This window comes from Micrasema longulum, unplaced genomic scaffold, assembly GCF_059751315.1.
Source record: "Micrasema longulum isolate JH-2025_06_02 unplaced genomic scaffold, ASM5975131v1 h1tg000403l, whole genome shotgun sequence".
Classification (NCBI taxonomy): Eukaryota; Metazoa; Arthropoda; class Insecta; order Trichoptera; family Brachycentridae; genus Micrasema; species Micrasema longulum.
The window spans coordinates 685,139-710,521 of NW_028277603.1; the positions used below are offsets into that span (position 1 = coordinate 685,139).

General features: G+C 35.9%; 1 protein-coding gene across 7 annotated transcripts in view; it reads right to left on the minus strand.

The window, feature by feature from the left end:
* The window catches only part of Smr (nuclear receptor corepressor smrter), a 426,844-nt gene that overhangs the window by 74,126 nt on the left and 327,335 nt on the right, over nt 1-25,383 (minus strand). For all 7 annotated transcript variants that reach the window (XM_088226003.1, XM_088226001.1, XM_088226002.1 and 4 more), the window contains one exon: nt 2,351-2,545. In XM_088226003.1, the coding sequence (XP_088082129.1) occupies nt 2,351-2,545 (195 nt within the window). The remainder of the gene's footprint in view (nt 1-2,350; nt 2,546-25,383) is intronic.

The following is a 25,383-nucleotide window of genomic DNA, read 5'->3' on the forward strand; positions in this document are numbered from 1 at the left end:
TTAACTGTTCTGGAAGAGATGACACCTCTAAATAAACACTGGAGTCCTCTCTCCAACTCGACGTTGCCAATTGGCAAAAATCCAGAGCGCATTTTCTTCAAACTAATTTTGCCTCCAAACATGACGTAAAACTCTAAAAGGTTAATGCTAGGAGTGCCTATTTCGGATTTCAAAAAATAAGTGAGGCATCAGAAAGTGTCGCTAAATAACAGTGTTATTATTTTAGTATAAGTCCGCGAGCCAGTGACTTTCAGAAATAAAAAAAGTGTTTGTCGTGCGAGTCTCAAAATACTGTTCCGGCACCCGGTATATTATTTTGTAGCAAGAAATATCTATATAACGTATAAGCATTATGGTGGTATATGATTTGACACTTCTAAACTGCGGGACTAATGTTATAAACCGCCTTGAAGCATTTGAAATGCGGATCCACCGTAGAAGAATGTTAAGAATATCTTGGACTGATATGATGACCAACTCTAAAGTATTCATGAATTACATAAAATTATCAGTTGGACTTCTCGGTTTAGTTTCAAAATGTTGTAAACAATTTGGCAGACCCGAAGATGCCTTCTTAGGCGAAAGCGCTCGTTGGTCAAAATTAAAGAAAAGTGAAACTAAACCAAGAAGTTACAGTACTCCGCCAACACAGGTTTCAATCATTTGTCCCACTCTGTTCCATTGAAATATTACGTATTGTATATCTTTCAACTTATTTTCAAATGTACGTACACTTTAGATAATATTTAGTTTTATATAAATTATCCTTACACTGTATAATGTTTCCCAGTCTGAAAATGCCCATTAGAGAGTGAAAGCGCTAATTGGTCGAAAAATAAGTGGAAATGTACTATACTATGTATATGTATTTTTAATTAGTAATATACTGAATAAAAATACATTTACAACATTTATAATCCATAAATATAAGTTACTACATCAATAAACCGAGAAGGTTTATTGACTATGGAGTTTTATTAAGAAACATCTACAAAAAACATCGATATAACTTAAGCATTAGGTAGAGCCAATAGGAATGGAGAACTGTTCACCACCATTAAGCTCCGTAAGATGTCATATTTTGGCCATGTGGTAAGAGGTGACACATATGCCATACTTCAGCTTGTCACGAGGGGGGGAATTGAGGGACGTAGAGGGATCTGAGGAAAACAACTTTCCTGGCTTCGAAACATCCGAGAATGGACCGAGATGAACTGTGGAGACGCTGTGTCGCGATGCTCAGGATAGGGAAGATTTCTCCCGAGTGATCGTCAACGTGGGGGGAACCGGCGTGATGGGCCTGCCACACACTCGACGAGTGGCATGGGAAGTGGCGAGGAACGGAGGCAGAGACGTAATGTGGTAACATTACTCGTTATGCCGCACGTCATGCTCCTCGTCGTGCCCACCGCTCCCTATTTTGTCGGTTTTTGAGCGCGAATCAAAGGACCGGCAATATGAGCGCGAGTGGTTAGCCACACAATCGCGCGGTCGCAGTACGCATCGAGCGCTCACACAAGACGCACGCGTCATTTTTGAATGATGTATATTTCTTTGTATGACATTGATATAATTAGCTATACTAAAAATGCATTGCGCGCACGCTGCCCCACAGTTTCATCGTCCATTGTATAGAAAGACAAGTGCGGAGCGTCGCGATTAATTGCGCGAGTAGAGCAGTGTGTGGGCGGAGAGGGCAACATCGGACGAGAGGGCGGCAGCGCGAGGAGCCAAGTGAGGAGCAGCGCAAAGAGCATAGAGAGACATGTGAAGAAGAAGAAGAATAAGAAGAAACTACAGTACGCGGAAAGAAAAGAGAGTGGAAGCATGCACAGTATTCCTTGACTAGCACCTAAAGCGTAAGACTGATCAGTATAACAAAAATGATCTAGATACGCTGCAATTGGGAGTCCCAAGTCCCAATGCAGTGCCCACTGACACCAAAATAACTTTTTTATTACTTTTGAAATAACTTACAGCGAATTGGAATCATATAAAAACTTACTTTAACATGTTTTTTTTATTTATTGCAACATCTTTCTTTTTTTTTCCTGATAACGATCCGGATATTTGGCAATCAGGATGATTGGAATTCTGATAAACTGAGTTCTACCATATTACACACTATTATTAGGAGAGCGGATACAGTATTGTTTGGTAACATGTTATATCGCCAAAACGAATATATCTAGCGAGTCGGGGCAAGTTCACAGGCATGGGATGTTCATTCTAGTGACTCTATATTCTGTATCATTGTATTCAATAAACAAAAAAAATGGATACGTTCCTTCGCAATATGCTGATTACAATATTTAGGAAACCGGATGCTAGTAGATAAAACGAGGGTTACCTATAAGCCAGCGGTTGAGGAGCGTAGGGCTGCATGTGTTGCTGCTGGTGGTGGGCGGCGATGCGGAGCGGGTGTTGCAGGATGGGCGGCGGCGGCGGGTAGGGCGGCGCGCCCGCCGGGCTCAGCGGCGCCGCCTTGCCTGACACCGCGTACCCGCCGCCCAGCCCGGGCACGTGCTCGCCGCCTTGACCGCCCCTGCGGGAACAAAACAGAATACTACCGTTAAACACGGATAATGCAAAAATATCGTTCAATTATTCACTATTTTTTACTTTTTCATAACATAAAACGGAAAAAATAACGCGACCTAAATAATTCGAGCCGAAAATAATTAAAAATTTATTTATTTTTACAAATGAAAATACATATAGAAAACTTTATTTGAAGACAGAAATTTTACAGAATATCAAAACAATGATACCCGCAGTTTAAAAAATTGGTAAAAAAAAAAAAAAACAGAATGGAGAATGTTACGCAGTGTTTAAAGTGATAATTTAAACCAGCCAATAACAGGTCATAAGCCTTGTGCCTAGACTTCCATATTCCCTTTTTTAAAATGTTCTCCATCTCTATTTTAATGTTAGTATTCAACTTTATTTAAACGTTTATCGGTCATAAGTACAACAACATTTATTTTTTTGCTACAGAAAACTCCAGTCGTTTAAGAAGTAATAAAATACTACTATATTTTTATAATCCGTTCAAACTAGAAATAGCACTTAATATTTTATTTTTTTTACATACTTATCCAGTCCATTCAACAATGGCAAACACATTTACATATAATACATACAGGTACAATTAAAATAAAATACATCTAAAGAAAATTAATGCTAAGACAAAAAATAAACTTCGGAAATCCATTTTTTCCGTTTTGAAGTTAAAAATGCAGAAATTATCGCAATAACCTACTTTATACGTGAATAAAACACCGAAATCCACTTTCGTCATAAAATGCTTTTATAAGTATAAATAAAAATCTAAAGTCAGCTTTGTTTCAATAAAAAAACATTAGTAGTCCCAGATACGCTATTTTAATATTAACTATTAATAATATTAATAATAAATCTTTGTTAACCGTAATATACAATGTCATACAAACAAAAATAATATCACAGTTGAATGGCGGACTTATTGCGACTTACAATTTCTTACAGTCTTAACCAAAACTAAATTTAAAAAATATAATAAAAATTCATTTCAAAAATTCAAAAATTGATTAAAATTAACTCAGAGGGAGTGAAATCCAGTATTTTGTCTACAAACATTTGGACAAACTCAAATATTATAATAAATTGAAAATCAAAATAAAAACAAATAAAATAAAAAGTTTTAAAAAACACAAGATTCTGGTGTCTATTTCTTACATGAATTATATTCAAAACATTTTACATTACTCCATTACATATAAATAACATATAATATAAAATAATATATATTTTAAAAATATATATTTTTATATTAAAAGTTCTTCGTGGGATGATATTATCTCATTTGGTTCAAACGTTACGATGTTTTTGAAATCACAAAATCTCATTTCCTGATCATTTCGTTCAACGTGACTCCCGTGGTGTATTCTTTAAATTACAAAAATTATGTGCTCGTAACATAAAACTTAACTTTTTTTTTAAATATATTTCCAAGAAAAAAAAGGCTTTTAAGTTACATAATGCATATTTAAAATGTTTTGATATTGAAATCAATCTATAAAAGGCATTTTTTTTGTTGTTGTTTGAATACGATTCGGCAAGTCCACCCTCACGTTTTGTAGTACTAATCCTTTTAAGTACAAAGGCCACGTGATGTGCCGAAGGGAAAACACAATATCTACCTACCAAAGAAAGCAACGTGACATTGTATAAATTACATAACTAATCAATAAGGCGATTTGAATGATCGATCTCAATTAAAAGGAGTTCTGCTCGCTATAAACAAGAACCCATCGTATGGATTATTTTTGTTTCATTTCATTTATTTAGAATACAAACAGATGTACAGGTTAAATGTTTATACATAGAATATTAAAAATATATAACTAGTAGGGCCTGCCATCCGATAACGTGTATTCACTCAATTGTAATAAAATTAAGCGACGGTTTAAAATATATTTATAAAAAAAAGATAAGTGATTGAAACAATGTTATTTATTCATTAAAATAAAATAATATATTTATAACAAGCACATAGGGGAAAGGAAAAAAAATATGTGTAAGATTTGACATTGTGTGAGTTGAGAAATTTTAAGATTATGGCTATTATACAAACGAGTACCAGTTCCTCCACACCTTAAGCATCATACATCACACATCCTACAGTCAATGCCAATCATGAAGGGGTATGGAAGCGATAGTGAAAAAGTTCAAGGTTCAAACAAGTACATTATCCGAGTATAATACCAATGTAAATTTTCTAATGAAACAAGTCCGACTACAAAGTTTTATTATCCGAAAGTACGTCGACTTACGTCAGTATAAGCGCAATGTACATCATATTACATTATATATACTGGAATCCGATTATAGCCTGAGCTGACGTATAAAAGACACATCTGATATGAAAGTAACAACACTGTAATGTATCGCTTGCGGTATTAAAATTACCAAATTGATTTCCGTCTCGTTTTCACACTAAAGCCGATCATTCGCCTCGGGCGTGCGCCGCTAATCCGAATTATGATTAATAACGTATTATTTATCATCATTCCCCTTTCCGGGACCTGCATCGGTAAACCGAGTACGGGGTACTATCACCATCTGTTATCTGTTACACGAAGGTAAGGTCAACAGTCCTACGTACAGAAACAATACAATATTGCAGATTTCAAAAACCAGTAAAATCAATATTTCATATTCACCCTGCAAGTAATCGAACCCAGGGCCTCGAGAATGGTAGGCAAAGAAGCCAATTACTACACTACAAAGCGGATTTACCTCCACTTGATTCCCGTTTTTAGGATTTTTACCCGAGAGTAGCCATCGAGTCGGAAACGTTCGTCCAGGGTTCTGCGGTGCTATTCTGAACAGCTCTATCGCGGCCGTAGAAAACACTTTTATCTCGCGTATTTACATACAAAATACACGAGATAAAAGTATTTTCTATGACCGCGAGAGCGTCTGGATTATCACCCCTGGTTCAAATTCACACACAGAACTATATTCTTTATCTGCTTAGACAATAGGGAAATATCACATTTTTTTTACATTACAGTCTGTTAAATACTGTCTGAAATGAAATAATGAAATGAAACTGAAATATAAAAAAATATTGTTAATTAATGTAGCATTTTTTTTTTTCATTTGTAATTTTGAACTCCCGCAAAAACGGTCATTCCATTAGCCACGCCCCTAATACGTTACAGTTCATGTTTATTTGTTCCTGGCCATTAAATTTTGTTTAGAACATTATCACGAATCTTGACGTCACAACCACCAGGGCCAAACACGTCACGTTTTTCTACGAACGTATTTTTATTAAATTTCTTTAGTACGTTTATGTATGAAAACATTTCTCCACAATATCCATATTAATTTTGAAAATACAATTAATTATTCTAAATCCATTTCAAATATTTTTATCGGTATTCGTAGTATGTGATATTTCCCTATTACAAACATTACAAGTATCTTTGTAAAGAAATGCACGACGCATGTAAAACATACTCTTTCTAGAGCGGCGATATATATATAATAAAGGAAAAAATGCAATCAGCAAAAGTATAAACAAGCCCGTACATTTGATTGGCCATTTTTTTACTACCCGAGACGCGGAAGCCATTAAAAAAATATGCGTAGGCAAAACTAGAGTATCGAGTTATCCAAGTATCTATTACCTACGTATGTACGTATAATATTATTATGTTGTTTGATCGGTTTTAGATAATGCAATGGTAAACCTATATTCAGTCATGAATGTAAATTTTAATCAACAAGAACATAAATAAGCAAATAAAAAAAATGGCTTTAAAGTCGAATGCGGACAATAACCTCTTTTATAATACAGGTAAAATGAGAAACAAAAAAACAGTTATTTGCTCGCGGAATCATCGTTGGATGATAAATGCGATAAAATGTTAGATATTGTTGAAGAAGCAGTTTATGTTATGTGAATCATTCCCGTCATTAGCATACATTATGTTTATTTATAAGGTAACTAGTAACTAGGCGCATAGGTGAACGGCAACCTGGCAACATGTTTTGCTAATAAAAACTTGGAAGTAAGAAGTATGTTCTTCGTTCTATCTGAACGTCACAATGAAAGAAAATGCACGTATTTTCAAACAAGTACCTGAGTGTAAAGTAGTATTTTTTTATTCTGAATGTCTTGCAATTATCGATTCAAAATATTGCCAGATTCCCTGCGTTGAAAAGTTGCGCACGAGAAAAAGATAAAAATAGTACGTACTTATAAAAATGTAGCAACTATTTACATTTGTAACATACATAGGTATATTTGTTTTATTTTATTTATTTTATAAACATAAACGGCAAATCTGCCTTTTACAAACATTTATAATATTAACATTTATATTAACATTTTAAAACACGAATTTCCTTATACCCAAGATTTATAAATAAAAAAATTAACCTTAATTTTTTTTTTTTTATTATATTTTATTTTATTTTTGCACCACAACAGGCCAGGAGGCCCAATTACAGCGGTGAATTACATCACAGAACACCCAGGCTTGAGAAAAATCACATTTAATTTTTGTGTTCTCACCGGGAATTGAACCCGGAACCTTCCGTCTGTGAGTCAAGCGTCTTGACCACTACACCACGGAGGCCGCCATTATACAGCATATTCAGTAGAAAGTTTAAATAATAAAACATTCTACAGTAAAAAAACAAGAAAATCATAAGTACTGTTTCACACATCTAGGCAAAGTTAACAAAAAACTGTATATATATACATATTATGAAATGCGTGAAAAAATAAATAAAATTACCATCCACCATCTTTGAAAAAGTTCAAAACGTTTGTTCTATGGGAACAATACCCTACACTAAATATATCAGATACGTGGGAATAACTATTGACGAGTTCATGAAGTCTATTTAATACGGCATTACGAGTATACACTGTCCGTGAATTGTTGCTACAAAACGGTGGCACCTGTCTAGTCATTCTTCCAGGCACCCTGAAGTTGTTGAGAGATAACAGTTCAGAAATATATGAAAATATCAGTTACAGTTACCTAATTCAAATTAAATTTCATCAAGAATTTTCAATACGTAACATAAATCGAAAACATCTCAAAAAAATATATATACACATCTATAAAACATGTAATTTGTGCTTTTTATTCTGCGTCTGGGCGGATGAAAAAAACGGTTTTGTGTGCAGAACCCTAAAGCTCGGGTTTCCTAGGACAGCGGTGCCCGTATTTTAACGGCCGTAGTGAACATTAATGCGGTTGACAGCCGTCGTAACGGTGACTAGAGAGTGGTTTCCTATAAAAATGGTGTTGATAACACCGTTAAAAAATAAAACCACTCTCTAGTCACCACTACGACGGCTGTCCACCGCATCACCGTTCACTACGGCCGTTAAGATACGGGCACCGCTGTCCTAGGAAACCCTAGCTTGAGCGAGTGTTTTATCGACTCAATGCCTACTCTCGGGTAAAAAATCATGAAAAAGGAAATCGAACAGAGACAAGCCCGTCTCGTAGTGTAGTCAGGGTCAGGGCATTCGCCTATTTCATTTGGGGTCCTAGGTACGATTCCTAGCAGGGTAAACGTGATTTATTAGTTTTAAAGGTGATTCTTCACTGCAATATTTAATTTGTTCAGGACTAGCACCTGAAGCGTAAGTCCGATCACCTAACCTTCCGAGTAAGAAAAATGATCAAGATATGCTGCAGTATAAGTACCAATGCGGTGCCCTATGCACCACTGGATGTAGATAGAGAAATGATGATGCCAGATGGCTATGAATTAAATGTTGATTCTGGTCGTAAAACAGATACGGAGATAATAATATTTACGACACAACTAGGAAATCATAAAAAAATATCTAGTTAATTAAATTTCCTACCGGTTTCGCAACATGAGAACTACTATTTACTTCTGTATCAGGGTGCGGTTCTAATACCGGTAGGTAATTAATGCAGTATTTTAATGATTTCAACAAACTTGTGCGATAAAAATAATAACGGAGCGCTAGTACATTAGATTAAAGTTATAGATATTTATATTTTTTGATGAAACTACATATGTACTTCGTAGCTGCAAGACGATTGGTAATCTTGCCGCAATATGTAAATGTTATCAACCGTAAAATACTTGAATTTTGTAAACAGGGTCTAGAATTTCAACAGCGCATGCGCTAAGTAGCTGCAAGACTTCTTATAATCTAACTCCTATTTTCAATAACGAGTTTTTTATTTTATTTGTTTTAATATCAATCCAACACTCGTCGTCAAATTAAAATAATATTACCTTATACTAAAATATTTTAATTTAAACTCTTTTATTTCCATAATTATATAAAATCATGATTTACAACCTCTGCTTGCACTTGTATATAACATAGAAATTTGTTTAGTCTCCCACCAGTCTGACGATGTCGGTCACGACGAAACCCGGTTACCGGTAAAAGTTTATAAATAAAAGTGTAATAAAACTATTTACGTATTTTTATTATAATAATTAAAAATGCAATTCCACCAAGAAATGTCAGTAGAAAAGCTCAAAACATTAAAACATAATGTAAATGGGGGGTAGAAATCTTATCGTCCATGCGCTCTGCAGCTGCAAGACGTGCTGTAATCTAGCTCCTATCTGTTATAATTAAAATACATAATTATTTGAAACGAGGAACTAGAATCCCAGTCGTCCATGCGCTCTGTAGCTGCAAGAGACGTTGGGATATTTATTTATTGTACAACGCCCTTGGGGTGATTTTCACAAAAACGGCGGTTTATAAATTATCCAACCATAATAAGTATTTTATTTAGGGACAGTCAACACAAAATATAACTAACCATGTACAACTGGTTTGCAAAACTGTTTTACTATTTTAGGAAATTTAATGGACTAAAATAGTGATTAAATAATATTTATTATTTAATATGTGAGGAAAGAACACATGGCGGTATCAGAGTGGAAAATACAACTTGTACCAGTTCTATTAATGCCTTCTTAGACGAAAGCGCACATTAGGCGAATGAATAAACCAAAATAAAACTTAACCAAGGAATTTTATTGTTTTTTTTTTTTTTTAATATTTTTTTAAGCTAGATTATTTTGTACCTAATCACGAATTAAATGTTCCAGTTTTGAATTTCAGTAATTTCTGAACGCGTTTTATTTTTAACACATGCGTTATTTAATTTGTATACAGTGATAAAAGAGAGAGCGGTTTTATTAAATGAGGAAGTTCAGTGGATTTTATATATTTGTTTATTTGTTAAGACTTTCAAACCAAGGCAATTTTTTTTCAATTTTTATACATCGTTTTATCAGCGCTATGATTTTTTCAAGTTTAGTATTTCTGAAATCAATCCGCGTGTGACCTCAAAGGTTCTCTTTCAGACAGATCTGCCGGAATTGGTTCGAACTGTCAGTAGGGTCGCAGTGAGTCACATCTTGCTGGAGGATGTGATTGTATTAAATGCTGCGAATGCTCAGTTATAATATTAACATATTTGGCTTAATATATGTATTTTTTTTAAACATGAATTTCCTTATACCCAAGATTTATATAAAAAAAATTAAACCAAAAATTATACAGCATATTCAGTAGAAAGTTTAAATAATAAAACATTCTACAGTAAAACAACAAGAAAATCATAAGTACTGTTTCACACAGTTAGGCAAAGTGAACAAAAAACTGTATGTATATATGTATATATATATATATTATGAAATGCATGAATAAATAAATATAATTACCATTCACCATCTTTGAAAAAGTTAAAAAGGTGTGTTCTATAGGAACAATACCCTACACTAAATATATCAGATACGTGGGAATAACTATTGCCGAGTTCATGAAGTCTATTTAATACGGCATTACAAGTATACACTGTCCGTGAATTGCGCCAATATATCGATTGGATTCATCGGCATTGCAATGTTCACGCGGCATACTTGTCATACTTGACTGGAGGGGTGGGTAGTGGGTAGTGGGTACATCACGCGTACGTTCGTACGTTGGAGAGTCAGCGAATGTATTCCACTCCACAGCTCCACAGATCCGGAGCAAATAGCGAACACTACGAGACGTGCTCGGCTGAGGATTCCAGCATCGGCATCGGTCAGAATGCCACTCTACACGTGTTATGTATGAGCGACTCAGTACTCGGAGTACGGGATAGTATCGCCCACACAACTGGCGAGCTAAACAGAAAGACACACAGTTAATAATGTGCATACATTACTCTGTTCGAATAAGGAAAAGCCTGGCCGTGGTTTCTGTAACGATTATATTCATTCCAGTTCCTGTACAAGGATCGCATAAACGTACGCGGATGATAGAACAGGTAATCAAATTGGCAAGTAAATACTCGCTTCTCACTGACCTTCCTACATGGACCAATAAAATATAATTGCAAATTTTATAGCCAGTACGATATACGAGTAACTTGACATTTGACTTGCTAAATGCAAATAGATAAAAAATGGTACGGTATTATCATCTACTTATTGATGATAAATAATATTATCATACAATAGTGGCCGACCGAAGTTTCGGTTTCGGCCAGTTTCGGACGTGGTTCGGCCAACAATCGGTCGAAACCTGCAGCCGGGATGTGTCGGATTACGTTCGGCTGTACTCGGGCGCATCTTATGGCTTGTAAAGAGTCAACGAAGTCACTAAAAGTCACTTCAAAACGCCGTAAATTAGGCGTTTTTATTTGAATAAATAAATAAAATTAAAATACACATTTAAATAAATCGCATAAATTTAATGTGTAAAATTGGTTTGTTTTTAGCGTTTTTTGGCTTTTTGGTTCGTTGTTATGCCTGTCATATAACTTATTATGTACTCGTAACAGTCCTTAAATGTACGGTATAGAAACTTTAATTGACGAAAAGAATTACAAAAATATAAATATGAAAGATCTTAGAATTCGCGAGAACTTCTCTAAGTTCTCGCGAATGACTTTTAGTTTATTTACATAAATACGTGTGTAGGTTTTCACAGTTGCTGTTATCAATATCTTTTTAGGTGATCCCGTGTAAGTTGACACAAATGACACGAATGTGCCTGCCCATTTTTTCTACAAAACACTTGGTTTACCCTGAAGATTTCTCCCGCAATGTAGCCGAAACGTCGGAACGAATCCAACATACACGGGTTTATTTAAGTTTCGGTTTCGGCCGAAACTGAAACAGGAGTAGAAATTCGGTTTCGGTTTCTCCCTTGTTCGGTCTGTCACTTTCGTATGAGCCCCGAACCATACCGTCCGTCGCTTTAGTTCGTCTATGTCCAACAGACCATTTTTAACGAAATTGAGTTAAGAGTTCTGAGAAAGCCTTTATTTATTAAATTCAAATGAAAAGTTGTGGTCATTATTTATGGCTATTTCGTTAAAAAACTTTAAACCTGTATTTCTGCCGATTTGTGTTTTGGTCTGTAGGACAAAAACGAACTGAAGCGACGATACGCGACAATGAATACTTATCGACACCTATTGTAAGTATTTACGATTTGGCAGTAGGCGTTTTTCTGTTATGGTTTGTGCAGTAAATGGCAGGCGTGCCATAGCCATATCATGTATACATATTTACATAATGTGTATTGTGTGTCGCGTATCACGTATCGAGTATCGAATAACGAGCGCACGTAGTGAGGTCATCGCCATCGTTACAGGCAACCCGCAATCGCGGTTCTCTTGTTTAATTAATATTATCAATATGTACCTATTTATAATTTATCTGCCCATTTGTCTTTCTCGAGTAGAGCCGAAGGTCATGCCTCGTGCGTCGTGCAGACGGAGAACTCGGAACTATTATCATAGCGCTATTTTTGTTGCGGAACATGGCACCTCGTTCCTCGTCCGCAGCTGCTGGTGCCGACGCTAATGTCGGTCATAGTTGAAATAGCGGGCAGAAGAAAACTCGCCGAACTCCGGCGCTGCCCGAGCACTGGGTCCGGAGATCGGCCCCTCTGCCCGGAGCAGATCGCCTTCACCCCGGCGAATCGTCGACAGTCCCGGTCAGTTCAGACGATCCCGGCTGAAACCCCGCTTCATTCGTTTATCATTCCTCAAATTTAGAATGGCCGGTACAGAATTGTAAAGTGATTTTACACAAATATGGCGCTGTACAAATCGGCTAAATATTGATGTTAACTAACCAAAAAAAAGGCGAAACGAAAAATAGATAAATATATTTTATAATAAAATAAAAATGTACCTCCCTAGTTAGAAGTTGAAAACGGTTTATTAGAGGTAGAATAGAATATTTTTGTATGAAATTACTTCGGGTTGCATCAACCTCTAATCGTATTTATTATTTCCGTATATATTTTTTTACGTACAAGTGTTCGGACAATCCGAAGCGGCATAGTCTCCGGCGAAATAAAAAATAGGGTTTTTTGAAAAACGATTGATTTAATAAACATCAGTTTTACTTTCTAGCCCCGCTTCAGAATAATGTATGAGCAGTTACTATATTTCTACAACAAAATTTTCAGCGCGACACGAACCATTAGCCGCTAAAACGACACTTTCTAATAACTTCCACTTGATACTATAATACTAGAATACTAGATAATAGTAGTGCAGTAGACAGAAGTAGCCGTAAAGTAGAAATGCGGCTAATTGATGACCGCACTAAGAAATCGAAATCAATAAGTCTCTCTTTACTTTAATTAGCGGACAAGCCGACCGAACCAAAGGAAAATTCTTGTTAGAAGTTCATAGCAATTTATTATAGAAATAAAAGACTAATTTTAAAATAACCGACCGGATTCATTGCTTTCGCAATATCCCGGTAACACTTAGGAACTTTTTGTATAAATACATTAATTTTGTGATAAAGATACCAGTCTCGAAGATTAATCATATTTATTTATGAACGCCCGAAGGGCTTTTACATATATATAGGTTATGAACAATTTACAAATATAAAAATACAATTTACAATTAAAATACTAGAAACTCAATTATTATTTCGAAACTCTAAGAATAATTGTTTCTTGGAGTATTTTTTTTTATTTTCTTCGTGTTAAAAGCGAGTACATCTACAGACGTCACGAAAGCGACGAAACCGGTCACTGGTTATTACAAATTTGTGGAATTATGAATCACTTGTCTTTTATTTCTTTAACAGAAAAAAATACTGTTTTTGAAATTTTTGAACACTTTGAACACTGCAGAACAGAATCTATTTACGTGAAATTCCACATCTTGCAGAAATTGGCTCTACTTCGATCAATATTTAGCCCGTTATTCCTTCAATACAAAGATATTGCATTCATCGGTCAAATAAAAAAGATGTGACTCGAGAATTTAATATAGTCCGAAATAAGGACGTTCACATTTGTTGGGCATATTTCCAGAAGAAACTTGGTCGGACCGTAAAACGACGTAGGAATACCGTCCTTATTCTACCACGATGCCTAGGCGCAACTTTATACCGGGTTTATAAGTGAGGCCCCGACAGTTTGGGCCGCTCGGTCACCGGGGGTGGCCGAATCATCGCGTGATTGTCATCTTCAAACATGACAAGTGGATTTGTAAGGAGGACGCTGATAAAAATAATTAGTCAATCACGTATCACCGCAATCGACAATTAAACCGTCTAGCTCCGACCTTGACTAACATAAAGACGTTTAATTAGCGGCTGATCCGCCTTTTTATCTGCCGATTGTTTGACGTTTTGAGGGCAGTAATAATGGCGGGGTATTCGTACCGATTACCTATCGCTACATCTGCCATTGTAGTATTGTAGTGTACCACAATGCAGAATGGAAACTAGTTGCGCAACTCTTTACCTCTACAGACGAGCGGGAAACACAATGGCGGTGGATCGTGTCGAGAGTCGAGATATGATTCTCATTCACACCATTTCTATCAACCAGATAACTGCAACGTAGGAAACTGCGCATACCGCGGATGGCAGTCGGTATTTATTAGGTATTGTTACAAAAATACAAGGAGTCGAACTAAAAGAAGAAGAAAACTTCGATTCGTGAAAATGTATCATCATTATCATATCTGCACCTAGTGGTGCATAGAGCACTGCATCGGCACTCTAATTGAAGCGTATCTAAATGATTTTTGTTACACGGAAGGTAAAGTGATCAATCTTACCCAGTTCGGAAACAATGAAATATTGCATATTATCTGATTCTATTTCACACCCAAAACTGTATGCTTTGTTCGCCTGGGCCCGTATTCTAATGAGCAATTAAAATTTCTCTTCAATTTTAAATACAAAGTAATTATAAATGTTTAAATTACAGGTTACCGACGAAGATGCTTTAAATTTTCAAACAAATATACACATTTCCGTGCTTAAATATCGGTTTCATTTAGTACCGTCTCGATATGTACCTACCGATGAAGGTAGCGTTTGAAATCGCGGTCCCGGGAAGCTACCTGACAATAAACATGTCACTTAATTTCTCGGACGCTTTTTAACATTCAAGTCGGGAATTTTTGAACGACGCGAAGTATTTTAATTTGTGCGAATGAATGGATATTGTTTACAGGAAATCAAAACACAGCACACGATTCAGCTGTTTTAGCCTACAGTTTAAAAACAGATTGCCAACAATGTAGATCTTATAAATACAGCATGTGTGTGATGTATTTTGAAGAGGCGTGAATACATTTATGTGTTATATTATAACTACGTACAGTCATTCAAATATTCAATAAATATTTTTTATGTGTGCGTGACAGATAATTTACAAATTAAATATTCTAGTCCGAATACTAATACAAACAAAAGTTGCGTGTTTAGCGACCCTCAGAGATACAACAGTTATTATATGCAATGTGTACTGGCTACGGAGAAGGTTGAAGCAATGTTCCGTTGATAAGCGAGCCAATACCCAAAATTAGAGCCATGTTTGAACTTGATAATAAAAATCCGCTGTTTTCGACCCGCTCGAACTCTTTTTACGCAATGACTGCAAGACACTGGGATAACTTTAGCATGTAGTGATTTTAAGCAGTTGTGTTTTAAGCAGGATAAAAGCTCATCTAACATTCAAGTATCTACTGGAGTACCTCGAGGGTCAGTACTCGGTCCTCTCTCTCCCGTACACTAAAGATATGGAAAACTTTATCAAATAATGTGGATTGTAGTTTCACCGCTAGGCAGATACACAGATTTATTTTTATTGTAAACCAGGCGAGAGAAGACTGCTTGTTAATTTAATCAATGGATGCATTGAGAAAATAGGAAACTGGATGGGTGACAATAGACTCCCATTAAATCTATCAGAAACGGAACAACTATAGATGGCTTCAGCGAGACGACAGAATTTGATTCAGGATACGGCACTACCCGATGTAAGGAGTACCGCTTTACCCAACGTTAAACTACCAGGAGCCTTCCTTTATTCTGACCTTTCTCTCGACGCTCAAATTAGTTGAACGTGAAGCTGAGACAAATTAAATGCATAAACAAAAAAAATCCGGTGGATGCAGCCCGTTATTTATTAATATAAACGCGTTTGTAGTGTCTAGAGTGGATTATGTAATTGTATCTACGCAGGACTACCAATGAATAAAATGACTCGCCTACAGTCTGTATTGAATGCCGCAGCGAGACTTATTTTTGGAATATCTAAGTTCGGTCGTATCACTACACTACTTCGGAAATTACACTGGCTGCGTTTTCCACAGAGGGTGGAATACAAACTCTGCAAGGGTTGTATATAAGTCACTGTACAACTCTGCACCGGGATATTTAAGGGGACTCGGCATACCAGATGAACTAGCTGACAGACGTCTTACGCTTAGACCATTTACATCTACGTTGAGAAGAAAAGTTATTATACCTCTGCACAAATAGCGCAGTAAATTCGGTGAACGCGCATTTGTGGTCGCGGGCCCTAAGCCATGGAATGCTCTCTCAGCAGAAGCACGAAACTGCGAGAGTGGAGTGATGTTTCGGAAAAATCTTAAAACCCACTCGTTCTCTAAATCTTTTGAATAAATCCGTGGCAGGTAATAACAAAGAAAATTGTTTTACTTTATTATTTATTTATAGAATCACAGTGTAGAGCGCCCTTGAGGTATTACATTACGAAAAAGGCGCTATATAAGTTATCCACAATAAAATAATAACAGTAAGTACGATCTACAGTTAGAGTGTGTGACACTAATGGGCCAATGGGCTGATGCTTACTGCCACCGCTAACCCACCCGGCTCGGGTAATTTGTCTCCCGTAATGGTCTCTGGTCTATTACTCGTCCCGCCGATATATCTGCATCTTGCGTGGGCGCGGGTCGCGGGATGCAGAATACAGATGGCCCCGGCTGCCGTTATTCGTAAGGTGGGGTTTGCGCCTACCTACCATCATTATTATCATTAAATCGCCGTTAGATTTCGGACACAAAACTAACGATTGAAATCGGGTAGAACTTAAAGACGGGGAATCAAGGAGGATCCATAAAACTGAGGAATTTGGATAGGCCATATTTTGCACCATGAGAATGTGTTTCCCTCAAAAATAGATATTGTAGATTGAGCTTTATATTAAGCAGAATTAGGTACATTAACCTATAAAACAGAAAAAACCGTAAAAAGTTTTCATTACGTCCCAATCCGCATCAGATGGCGCATAGAGCACTATATTGGTATACCAAATGCCGCGTTTACTGATCATTCGTTACATGAAGGTAAGGGTGACCCGCCTTAAACTTCAGATGCCAGACCAGGAACAATGAAACGTTGCAGTGAAAACCCTATTAAAGACCACCGGTCTTGCTATCGGTTTCGCTCATACTAGAGGTTTTTAGAAATTTTTGTTCCATAAATATTTTTTTCAATAATTCAGAAAATGGGATCTATAATGGTTGGTTACTGCCAATACTGAAATGACAGACAATTTTTTTAAATACCTTCCGCTTTTAAGATAGTGGCGGTAACGCTGTTTTGCCTATAACTCTGACAGGTTTATTTTTTGGTGAAGAGCTAGCATAACCGCCTACATAGTCGTCGGTAACGTTGTTTTGCTTAGCTTAAAAATAATATGTAAACAAGTTTAATCGCTAAAAGCCACATATTTGATTTTTTTACGAGTAAAATGATGCGGAGTAATATATAGAAAACTATAATTGGCCTATAATTTTGGTTTATTTGTAAATATTGTATTTTTTTGTTATAATGGCTGTTGTTTTCTTTTGATAAATAAAATAAATCAAAATAAATATCCTTAAATGTGGCAGGTGAATTAACACTTGCGCAAGGGGCAATAAGGAACACGTTTCCTTAAAAAAAACTTTATTCGCCAAAAGTGTCGTTTACGTCGTTCTGCCAACTATGGCTCGATATGTAAGATAGAAAAGGATGTATAGGTGCTTACATATGTGCCGCAAGCAATCTCCGGCAGTAAAACGAGAAGGACAATAAAAATTATTCGCTGAATCATACGACACCTCTCCGTGAATAATTTCATTCGTGATTCACGGGGAAAGGCAGCGCGCCATGATAAATTATTCGATCAGTGTCGCGTATAGACTCGGCTGTGAGTTGTGCCTTGTGCCTTGTGCCTGACAGCCAATGTGACCCGCGGCCCGCGGGCGAAGTATCGCGCAAACATCGCGGACACACGCACCCGGCCAATGTGAAAGGGTCAAACTATTTCCACCCGCGACAGACTGGCAGATAATATACTAAATATATACCCGAGTAGTAAGGCGGACGGGTCATCATCATCACTCAGCGCGAGCGACAAAACAACAAACGACCGTATGCATGCGCAGCACATGCATTATCCATTATCCATTATCCATTATCCACTATCCACTATCCACATCCCCGAGATGTTCTTAAATGTTCAACAACGTTTTCTAAATAAAGTGGCGCGGTTCCTCGGATTGCGAAAGGGTAATTATTCCTATTTTGAAATAGAACAATCTCTTCAAATCTCCTTGTCGGAGAAACGTAGAACCGAGACGGACCTTATGTGCATTTTCAAAATACTCGATGCTATAAGTGATCCCATCTCTGTTGCATGTTCCAAATCGTGTCAAACCGCGAAGTCAAACTCTGCTATTTACCAAATCCTCGGGGAGCAACTTTCGTTTTTATGCCTCAATGTCCAGAATGTGTAGATAAATCAATTCGTCACACAACTTGGACTTCTTTGGGATAGATCTTCCGGCTTTTCGTAGATCTCTTCGCCATCAACACAGTGTGGATTATGGTGGATTGGCATTTGTTAGTTCGAAGTTGATCGTAATTTTAAATATATTGTTTACATTATTGTATTCCTTTGTTTGTCTTCGCTGCATAGTTTTATGTTTTATCATATAACTAGTTGAAATTGCGTTGGCCGTATATATAATTAATAAATAACTACCCTTCGGACATCTTCTTTATTTTGTTAACCATCGTGTTAAAACGGCGATTTATTTATTTCGTCTTTTATTGTTTCCATCTTATCGTGACACATGACCAACTTACCACTGCGCTTAAAGATTATTTTTTGTACAATTATTGAAATCATTCTTGAGCTGCTATAAATCCACTCGTCCACGGGGGACATGCTATAATCTAGCTCCTGTTTGGGCAGAATGGTAATTGTTACACAGTGCGTATAGTGATCATTTACATCAGTCAATGACAGGTCATAAGCCTGTAAATGCCCGACTTCAATATTCACTTCTCAATAATGTTTTTCCTATCTGTTGCAATAATTTTTAATAAAATACAGATTTGCATCAAAACTACGTCATTTAATTCCTCACAAAACTGGACGCAGATTGAGTGTTGTTGTGGGCATAAATATTAATTTTATTTTACCTGATATTCTTCAAACTCCTCAAACAAAACATTAAAATGAATTCGACCTATATTTAGTAGGCGCTTAAATTTAACAATAAAATTGGGCGAGATCGGTGATTAGTTTTACGACGGTAAAGTCCAATTTAGTTTTACGGCCCGACTCTCTATAAACGCATAAACTGGCGAGAAACGATTGTTCGGAGTGCCTGCGTCCGAGTTTCGTACATTCGCGCGCATGGAGAGTGGAGAGTGGAGAGTATGGAGACCGATGACTAATCCAGCTGAGAGCGGCCTATTTTGGGAAAACGCGAAGGTCAACGGCGTAACAATGCGAAGGACGGCGGAACAGCGGGATTGAAAATGGCACCTAAAACATTAAGATAATAAAACAACTTCGGAGAATTCGCTTTTGTTTTAACTTTTGAACGCGAGACACGAGGATCGTTGACTACTCGTGCCTTTATCGATTTTCTGACAAGGTTATAAAAAGAGCCAAACAATAAAACTTCAATAAAAATGTTTAAATATCAGGAGGGTCAATGAATAACGCGGTACCCACTCAACAATAAAAAACGGGCGATGTTGTTCAACTGAATGGTTCAAGTTGGACGTGATTTCTCGCGTAAATAAAAAACGATATGAAATTTCATTTCAAAATACATCATATTTGGAAAATTTTGTCAAACAGATAAATATATTATGGAAAAATGCAGAAAACGTTTATACTTTCACATTACTTTCCAATCTCGCTCTCGAAATCCCGAAAACGAAAACTGTCCCGCCTACTACAACAAGACATCCTGTTTCTATTACACTACATAAAAAAGTTGCGAGTCCCGCTTACTGGGAAAAGCCGTTCTTTAGAAGACTGTGTAGTCAACTTTTTTTTTGTTTACTAATTTGCCTCAGCCAGATTTTTATTCCGTTTTTGAAATATTTTTTGTTATACGTTGACTTAATTTAGTGGGGAAGCATATTAAACAGTTTCGACAGAAAATGAATAAACTTGGCACCTTTGACCAAACGTTTCGATTTTTTATTTTTAAAATTTATTTCCGATACTGAAATTTTAAACCGTTTTGGATGTACGCATGACTCCGGGTAAAGAAGGGGCTATTTTAAACTACGCTGTTTCTTCTTGGAAAGGAATTTCGAAATTCCGCTTTATTTGGAATCGACAGATGAGCAATTAACGCAACATTGTTTAGGGCTGCAGTGATGGGGGATTCATGACGGTACGCTGAAGTTTTATCTGCGGTGGAAAATGTTCCGTGAAGAGAATTCGCGCGTTACAACGTCCGAGAGTCCTCGAGTCGGGCGTCTCGGCCGGCTCTCGGCTCTCGGCTCTCGGCTCCGGCCCAACGCGGGGCGAGTACGAGCGGCGCCGGGGAAGCTCACAAATGAAAACGGAACACTATCACTTACGCTACATGATTTATACATTTCATGAATTATCGGGCAACTACGCCGGAGGAACCTCTAAAAGCCTAAATTTTGCGAATATATTTACTTCGAACCATTGAACAGACTGAATTTTATATACTTTGCCAAAACCGCATGCGAAGCTTGTGGCAACATTTTCACTGGAATGCGGAGAAGGCGAACTTCTCAAATTTTATAGTTCGACGTCCATTTTTTGGTCCATAAAAATTATTCCATTTTCAAATTTTCGCTCTTTTTATTACCTTCTACGATAGCGAAATGAATCAAAGCCAACGATAACGGAGCTTTTATCGATGTTTTTTTGTTTTATTTTAATAAATTTACGAAGTCCATTTTAAACGTATATTATAAGGAAAAAGACAATCAATCATATGGGAACATAAAATTGGAAACGAAACAATAAAGGAAATAGCAAAAATAAACTCATAATGGACAAACATACCCATAATGTGTGCTCTGTGTTTGTGGCATAATCATAATCCAGAGCCCGTTTTACAATAGGAAATTAAAAGTTATCTTCATTTTTATCTATAAAATGAAGTTTTCTTTTTTAAAAATACACACATTTGATTACAGATTACCGACGAAGATACGTTAAATGTACACACATAAATTAATTTTCGTACATAAATTTCGATTTTACTTGGACTCAATTATTGTTGTTTCGATTACAGACAGACACAGATAAATTGAGGGCATTGGAAGCAAAGATAGCAACCTCCAAAAAAATATTTTTTTGTTGTGATGTCATTCTTTAGTTTATATACTTTATTTTTATAAAAATCATGTGTTGAGTTTTCAAATGTAGTTTAAAATCATACTTCTGATGGTTAAATGGCCGTGCCATACAAATATTAAGAAAGTTTTTTGAATTCGTGTTTCTATTAAAGCTAATTTATTAGTATCTTAAAGTTTAAGTTCAATGAAAATAACATCTAAAAAAGTCGTGATTTTTCTCAAGCCTGGCCTATCTGTACTGAAATTCGCCATTGTAATTGGGCATCCCGATATGCCGCAAATACATACTGTAAAAATTGGAAACAAAATGGGGGGTGTAAAATATCCTCAAGAATATTTTATCTAACACTCATTCATTACTTATTAATATCATTTTATAATCCTCCGATGAAATATGAAATAAAATGGGGTCTAGAATTTCAACCGTCCGTGCGCTCAGTAGCTGCAAGACTTGTTGTTATCTAACTTCCAACTTTATAAATTTGATTTTTATTTCGTTTTTAAAATATCACTTAAACTCTAAACTTCATTGTCAAATAATTTTTTTAAAAATAAAAATGTAAATAGGGGGCTAGATTTCTTATTATCCATGCGCTCTGTAGCTGCATGACGTTCTTTTATCTAGCTCATATATATCATAATTGTTATATATCATAATTGGAGACGAGGAACTAGAATCCCAACCGTCCATGCGCTCTGTAGCTGCAAGACGTGTTGGGATATTTATTTATTGTACAGCGCCCTTGAGGTGATTTTCACAAAAATGGCGCTATATAAATTATCCATACATTATTAACATTTCTAACATAAAGACTCTTTGGCATTAGTGTAGCAGTTTTTGTTTTTTTTCTCGAAAACACCAAAACGGGAGTTTGCTATCTTTGCTTCCAATGCCCTCAATTGTTAAATTTATTTGCAATCGGGGCCCAGGTTGATCGTGGATGCTAGGAATTTATTGAATATTATTATTTAATTTCATTGATTAGATGGATTAATTTTTTTATTTGGGATCAAAATAATTCAGATCCTGATTTTCGTTAACAAATCTCATCATTTTGGGAAGAGGTGCCAAATAAAATTTATATTCTTTTTATCAAATTCGTCGGCTGAATAAAAATGACCGTTGTCTATTTAATTTGATTTATAGTTAAGGCACATCGAATGAATCCACAATAAAATACAGGTTATTGACCCCGGGGATTGAAAATCTCAGAAGCTCACATTTCCGAGTTCGGCGCGCGATGGCAAAGGTAATTTATTTCAAACGGGCGATATTCAAATTGAGGTCACATTTTACAAAATGAAAAATGAAGGAATGTCATGGTGAGATAAAGGGGCTATAACGGAATTCCGAGGTAGATTCATTTCTATCAAATCTATTTTAATACCGAGCAAGAAAAGGGAACAGAATTTTAATATTAAAGTTTGAGCAGCATTTTTACGGGATCCGATAATAAGGATATAAATTGTAATCAGAAATTTAAGGGAGGGGGGAGTCGTGAAATGAGTAATACGTCAAGGGCAATAGGGATTCTAGTATATTCTTCTTCATTCCCTTTCCGCACCTAATGGTGCATAAGGCACACCAATGGCGGCGTATCTTGACCATTTTTTGTTACATGAAGGCAAGATGATCAGTCTTACACTTCAGGTACCGACCAGTCCAGGCCGACATCTACATTCCCCAATTGATGCGTACTCGGCGATGGATAGTAATGAAATCTTTTTAGAATTTTTCTCTTACACAATTACATTCACTGTTTTCATTTTTAAAAAAACGTTTTGACGTATCACCAGTATGTGTTTAGCCAATGCCGTGTATTGGATTAATGGAAATCACATACGAATGTGGTGTTAAGATGTTCCAGAATAAAAAGATTCATTTAGGTTACAGAAATTGTCTTCCTAAGTGCATCTTTTGAACATAATGTAGAAAGATAACGTAATTTTTTTTCGCCATAATATTTTTTTTTAAATCGAAAATGCTTTGAGTGTGTCGAAATGTTCATATACAGGATGTTTGTATAGATTTCCTCCTTAGAGAATTATTTAGATCTAAAATTATCTCTAAAGAGGAAATCAAGCATGTCTACAAACATGTAGACAAACTCAAAGCATTGTTGATTAAACTAACTGTAGAAGTATAAACGTTGGAAAAAATGTTTTCAGGCGTTACCTAGTATGGTTCAGCCGAATGACGAGGGTTTCAGCTCTTTTATTTCACAAATATCAGCAGATGGAAAAGATGAGAAAATGTGGATGTTAAAACATACAGGTGTTCTTTAAACCCTGTCACACCCGAAACCACGATGACGAGTATGGGCAAGAAGACATATTAGCTTATTAAAAACAATATTTAGGACAAAGAAAAATTTAAAAAATGAAATATTAAAAAAAAAAACAAATGGTTGCTTACTTCTGCAGGGGAGCGCGGCGCAGTGTCAGACTCCCCCCTTCTCCCTCCTAGTTTTACCCCTGCAGAAGTATTTTATTTTTTTAAATCTTATTGGTTCTAAAAAAAAATTTTTATGTGCCAATATGTCTTCTTGCTCGTACTGATCATTGTGGTTTCGGATATGACATGGTTTAAAGAACACCTGTATAGACAGAATGGTGAATGTTACACATTGTGTAAAGTGACCACTTAAACCAAGCAACGGCAGGTAATAATCGCTGTAAATGCCTAGACTTCCGACAAATTTAGAATTTTTTTAAATTTCAACTCTTACGTGGCTAAGTCGCGCACCGTAAGTTCACATATAATACAAGACTCGATATGTCTGTTATATATTTTTTTTAAATAATGGAGTCGTATTTTTCTGTAACAACCTAAATTATTGATTATTTTCACAAATTGTGTAAAATATATTATAAATAACAAACACACGCGTTAAATATTTGTTTTTAAATACCTGTAATTTAAAATATCTCGCTGCAATGTAACACAACGTTACAGGACCGTTCCCGAAGAGATTATTTTAGCACAAGGGTCAAAGGAATAAAAAAAAACTGGATCGGTACATCGGGTTACATGGCGTCGTTTTGACAATGTAATCGGCTAATGATATTCTCGCGTTTACTGACCATAAATATCGCAATAATGACGAAATAATACGATAGATTACGTACAAAAAGACATTCATTTGAATAAATAATAAAATCCAGAGTACGATCCGTGACGATAATGACGCATGCGCATAACAGGCTGAGAAATGCGTGGGAAAGAAATGATTGCGATGAAAAAAGAACAATGATGATACATTATACTCTATTATTATTGCCTACGAAAGTGTATGGATATATAATACACGAGATTGTAGGTGTGGTGGGAGTGTTTAAAGATGTGCGTGCGGCACGCGATATGACTCAGTTCCGAATACAGCCACTAAAGAAAATGCGATAGTATTTTTAAGGGCAACTTGAGTAAAGAGTAGACGAACGTAAAATAATAATCATTTGGATTAGCCAATGTTCGCAGATAATTTGGATAAGAAACGCGGCGTCGGCGTCTTTACGAGAAGGTCGAACCGGACCGAGCCTCTTAAAATACAAATTATTGTTATATATAAAAAAAATACAGTTTACTGAAAAAATAAAGGTTTTTTTATTCACCGTGAAAAAAAAATTATGAGGCATTTTTAAAAAAAGTTTTATTTTTTTCAACAAATAAATAACATACATAATTGTATTTTTGTTCCTGCAAAGCCGAAGCTTGTCTGCGGGTTACATTACATTATTTTTTTTAGTTGCAAAAGGAAAGTACATAGTTTAATAATAAATTATGAATATAATATATTTATTTATATTCATTTATTTAAGTTTCACTTGCTGTTTTTAATAAGTTTTCGACTATTTTTTAAATTTATTTAGTTTTTTTTCCTCACGATTTTCAACAGGTATTAAATTAAACAGTTTTGGTACTACACTCCTCAT